The sequence below is a fragment of the Sinocyclocheilus anshuiensis genome, unplaced genomic scaffold (assembly GCF_001515605.1).
Source record: "Sinocyclocheilus anshuiensis isolate Anshui unplaced genomic scaffold, SAMN03320099.WGS_v1.1 scaffold371, whole genome shotgun sequence".
Classification (NCBI taxonomy): Eukaryota; Metazoa; Chordata; class Actinopteri; order Cypriniformes; family Cyprinidae; genus Sinocyclocheilus; species Sinocyclocheilus anshuiensis.
This window is the reverse complement of record NW_015549597.1, coordinates 1,389,894-1,394,794: the sequence shown is the minus strand read 5'-3', so window position 1 is coordinate 1,394,794 and position 4,901 is coordinate 1,389,894. Positions and strand designations below refer to the sequence as shown.

General features: G+C 39.4%; 1 protein-coding gene across 1 annotated transcript in view; it reads left to right on the top strand.

Annotated features, from left to right (window-relative positions):
- The window catches only part of LOC107658500 (histone-lysine N-methyltransferase SETD1A-like), a 25,560-nt gene that overhangs the window by 16,092 nt on the left and 4,567 nt on the right, over nt 1–4,901 (top strand). The window contains 3 exon segments of the mRNA XM_016447081.1: nt 340–730; nt 959–1,137; nt 1,344–1,454. Of these exon segments, the coding sequence (XP_016302567.1) occupies nt 340–730; nt 959–1,137; nt 1,344–1,454 (681 nt within the window).

The following is a 4,901-nucleotide window of genomic DNA, read 5'->3' as shown; positions in this document are numbered from 1 at the left end:
TTATTTATATATATATATATATATATATATATATATAATTATTATTATTTTTTTTTTTTTATTTTTTTTTTCTCAATGATCGAAATACCAGTTCAGTGGCACTTTGCATTGTTAATGTAGCACTGTTGCAACAATTTTAACGTGCTGGGATGTTTCAGGCTGTTGCGATATAACAGTTTGTCCTACAAACCCACAGAGCTTGAACTGCTTTCAACAGTTCTGCATTGTTGGGTAATAGGGTTGTTTGGCAAATAGTGCCAGATTATCCCACCATTTGGTCTGCTTTTTGTGTGCATTTTGTCTGTTTCCTAACATTTTCCTACCATACTTTATTGTCAGGAATATGAAGAAGACGTGGATGTGGAACAGTTGGAGTCTGGTGAGCTTTCCAGCTCCAGCTCTGACTCGGGAGACTCTTACTTTGGTCTGAAGAGATCGCTGGAGTTTGAAAAGGAAGAGGTTCGAAAGAGCGAACGACTTTTCCTGCAGGAAGCTGGCTTGACCCCCTCGACTCAGCGACGGCCCAAACACGTGCCCACCCTAGCTCCCATACCACAGCCCTCTTACAAGAACCGTAGTGAGTTTGAGCAGATGACCATCCTGTATGACATCTGGAACACTGGCCTGGACCAGGAAGATATGAGGCTCCTGAAGAGCACCTACGAGAAACTGTTGCAAGTTGATCGCGGCACCGACTGGCTCAACGACACACACTGGGTCCCTCATACCAATATCCTTACAGCTGCCTAAGAATGAAAATGCAGTTTATACAAACAAACATGTGCTTTTATTAGTGATGCAGAAGCCAACAGAATTATCAATACCACAATACCAAATTTAAAGAGTCGGCAAGTATAAGTGCATACAAGTAAGAGAGTAAAAGGCTTCATTTACATATTGATGCTGCTTTCTAAGTACATTTTTCCCAAGTTTTACTCCCTTGACCTCTTGCCTGCACTCACCAACATCCCCAACCCTCGGCGGAAGAAGAAGACCGCAGATGGGCAGCTAAGAGAGCATGTCACGGGCTGTGCTCGTAGTGAAGGCTACTATGCCATCAGCCGCAAGGAGAAAGACGTCTACCTTGAGCTAGACCAGCCAGTGACTGTGCAGGAAGCTGGGGAATATGACACCTCAGTAGGTTCAGTTTAAGTTTTAATAACTCAAATGTGTGTTTTGAGACTTGTTTGTTTTTGTTTTTTTGTGAAGATGTCAGATTTAAATGCACATACTGTAGTGGTGTTACTGAAATTAATTACTTTGTTTAGCATGAACATGGCAGACAGTTTGGGTCAGTAGTTTGCATCCACCTGAGCATCTCTCTCTGTCTGTGTCTGTCATAGGGCTCGAATCGTCTGCTCTCTGAAAGGCGCTCTGAGCAGCGGCGTCTCCTCAGCGCTATCGGCACTCCAGCAGTGATGGACTCAGACCTGTTGAAACTGAACCAGCTGAAGGTAAAGTTCTTCAGTTCATTGACACAACCGTGACCTTGATCATACTATCAGCACTTTTATTACATTGACCTCACCACTCCTTCAATTCCATGAAATCCCTTCAGCTTGTTTTCAGTGTAGTAATTCATAGAATTCCGTTCAGTGTTTGAACACTGGCATCCGTGGGCACAATGACCAGCAGGTCATTCTCTCTCTCTATATATATATTATAATTTGTTATAGGATATAAGATGAGGGGAACCGACCTACCAGAATGTTAATTCTCCTCTGTCAATGACCCTGGCTGGCTGAGCCTTATCAGGTTCTGGCTATTGATAGGGTTTGATAAGATCTTTGAGATTGAGTTCATGTGTTCAAAGTTAAATGGTGTTCCTTTAAAAACAGTTCTTCTTTGGACCTCCTTAATTGCATGTTCTTTGAGTAAAGAATGAATGAATGCACTCCATATGTTTGTTATTTATATATATATATATATATATATATATATATAATTATTATTATTTTTTTTTTTTTATTTTTTTTTTCTCAATGATCGAAATACCAGTTCAGTGGCACTTTGCATTGTTAATGTAGCACTGTTGCAACAATTTTACCACGCTGGAATGTTTCAGGCTGTTGCGATATAACAGTTTGTCCTGCAAACCCACAGAACTTGAACTGCTTTCAACAGTTCTGCATTGTTGGGTAATAGGGTTGTTTGGCAAATAGTGCCAGATTATCCCACCATTTGGTCTGCTTTTTGTGTGCATTTTGTCTGTTTCCTAACATTTTCCTACCATACTTTATTGTCAGGAATATGAAGAAGACGTGGATGTGGAACAGTTGGAGTCTGGTGAGCTTTCCAGCTCCAGCTCTGACTCGGGAGACTCTTACTTTGGTCTGAAGAGATCGCTGGAGTTTGAAAAGGAAGAGGTTCGAAAGAGCGAACGACTTTTCCTGCAGGAAGCTGGCTTGACCCCCTCGACTCAGCGACGGCCCAAACACGTGCCCACCCTAGCTCCCATACCACAGCCCTCTTACAAGAACCGTAGCGAGTTTGAGCAGATGACCATCCTGTATGACATCTGGAACACTGGCCTGGACCAGGAAGATATGAGGCTCCTGAAGAGCACCTACGAGAAACTGTTGCAAGTTGATCGCGGCACCGACTGGCTCAACGACACACACTGGGTCCCTCATACCAATATCCTTACAGCTGCCTAAGAATGAAAATGCAGTTTATACAAACAAACATGTGCTTTTATTAGTGATGCAGAAGCCAACAGAATTATCAATACCACAATACCAAATTTAAAGAGTCGGCAAGTATAAGTGCATACAAGTAAGAGAGTAAAAGGCTTCATTTACATATTGATGCTGCTTTCTAAGTACATTTTTCCCAAGTTTTACTCCCTTGACCTCTTGCCTGCACTCACCAACATCCCCAACCCTCGGCGGAAGAAGAAGACCGCAGATGGGCAGCTAAGAGAGCATGTCACGGGCTGTGCTCGTAGTGAAGGCTACTATGCCATCAGCCGCAAGGAGAAAGACGTCTACCTTGAGCTAGACCAGCCAGTGACTGTGCAGGAAGCTGGGGAATATGACACCTCAGTAGGTTCAGTTTAAGTTTTAATAACTCAAATGTGTGTTTTGAGACTTGTTTGTTTTTGTTTTTTTGTGAAGATGTCAGATTTAAATGCACATACTGTAGTGGTGTTACTGAAATTAATTACTTTGTTTAGCATGAACATGGCAGACAGTTTGGGTCAGTAGTTTGCATCCACCTGAGCATCTCTCTCTGTCTGTGTCTGTCATAGGGCTCGAATCGTCTGCTCTCTGAAAGGCGCTCTGAGCAGCGGCGTCTCCTCAGCGCTATCGGCACTCCAGCAGTGATGGACTCAGACCTGTTGAAACTGAACCAGCTGAAGGTAAAGTTCTTCAGTTCATTGACACAACCGTGACCTTGATCATACTATCAGCACTTTTATTACATTGACCTCACCACTCCTTCAATTCCATGAAATCCCTTCAGCTTGTTTTCAGTGTAGTAATTCATAGAATTCCGTTCAGTGTTTGAACACTGGCATCCGTGGGCACAATGACCAGCAGGTCATTCTCTCTCTCTATATATATATTATAATTTGTTATAGGATATAAGATGAGGGGAACCGACCTACCAGAATGTTAATTCTCCTCTGTCAATGACCCTGGCTGGCTGAGCCTTATCAGGTTCTGGCTATTGATAGGGTTTGATAAGATCTTTGAGATTGAGTTCATGTGTTCAAAGTTAAATGGTGTTCCTTTAAAAACAGTTCTTCTTTGGACCTCCTTAATTGCATGTTCTTTGAGTAAAGAATGAATGAATGCACTCCATATGTTTGGAAAGGGCAGACATATGTCTGGCTGGTTTATTATACATTATATGTTTATTATATGTTATTTTTCACTTTAAAGCCAGATTTTAAGAGACCGTTATAAGACAGATTTCTAAGACCGTTATAATCTGTGTGTTTGGAGCGGTTACTAGGGAGGAATTGTTTAAACTGTCTGTTTTGGAAAAATGTGTATAGATCAAAGTTTAGATGGTTAGTTATGCTCTATCCTGGGGATTTCTTGTGTTAATCAGTGTTTAGTCTGTTATCACACATGTCTTTCCAGTAAAATCAGTCAGTAAGATTTTTTTCTTAAATTTGATTCACCAAGGAATAGGGCTGGACGATATGGTCAACATTTATATCACGATATATTTCTTAATTTCGGTCGATACGATATAATTCTGATATCGATATGAACACTATTAAAAAAAGCCTCATAAAAACTGCCAAGAACACCTACAACAGATGGCTGTACTTACAAACTTATGAAAAATTTATTTGCAAGTCTATTAAACCTCTTTTTAGAAAAAAAAACTGCACAAATAAATTAATGTTCACCTTTTATTTGTATTTAGCCTTCATACAAACAAGAAATGTGAAATCACTGTCAAATAAACATCTCAGACTCACCTTTCTAATTATTAATATATTTATCTTCAAACTATAGGCTAACATACCAGTCAAAAGTTTTTGAACAGTAAGAATTGTACTTTTTTTTTTTAAAGAATTCTCTTCTGCTCACCAAGCCTGCATTTATTTGATCCAAAATACAGCAAAAACAGTAACATTTTGAAATATTTTTACTATTTAAAATAATTTGGAAATATTTTAAAATGTAATTTAATCCTGTGATTTCAAAGCTGAATTTTTAGCATCATTACTCCAGTCACATGATCCTTCAGAAATCATTCTAATATTTTGATTTGCTGCTCAGAAAACATTTATTATTATGTTGAAAACAGCGTAGAATTGTTTCAGGTTTCTTTGATGAACAGAAGGTTCAGAAGAACAGCATTTATCTGAAATAGAAATATTTTGTAACATTATAAATGTCTTTATCATCACTTTTGATCAATTTAAAACATCCTTGCTA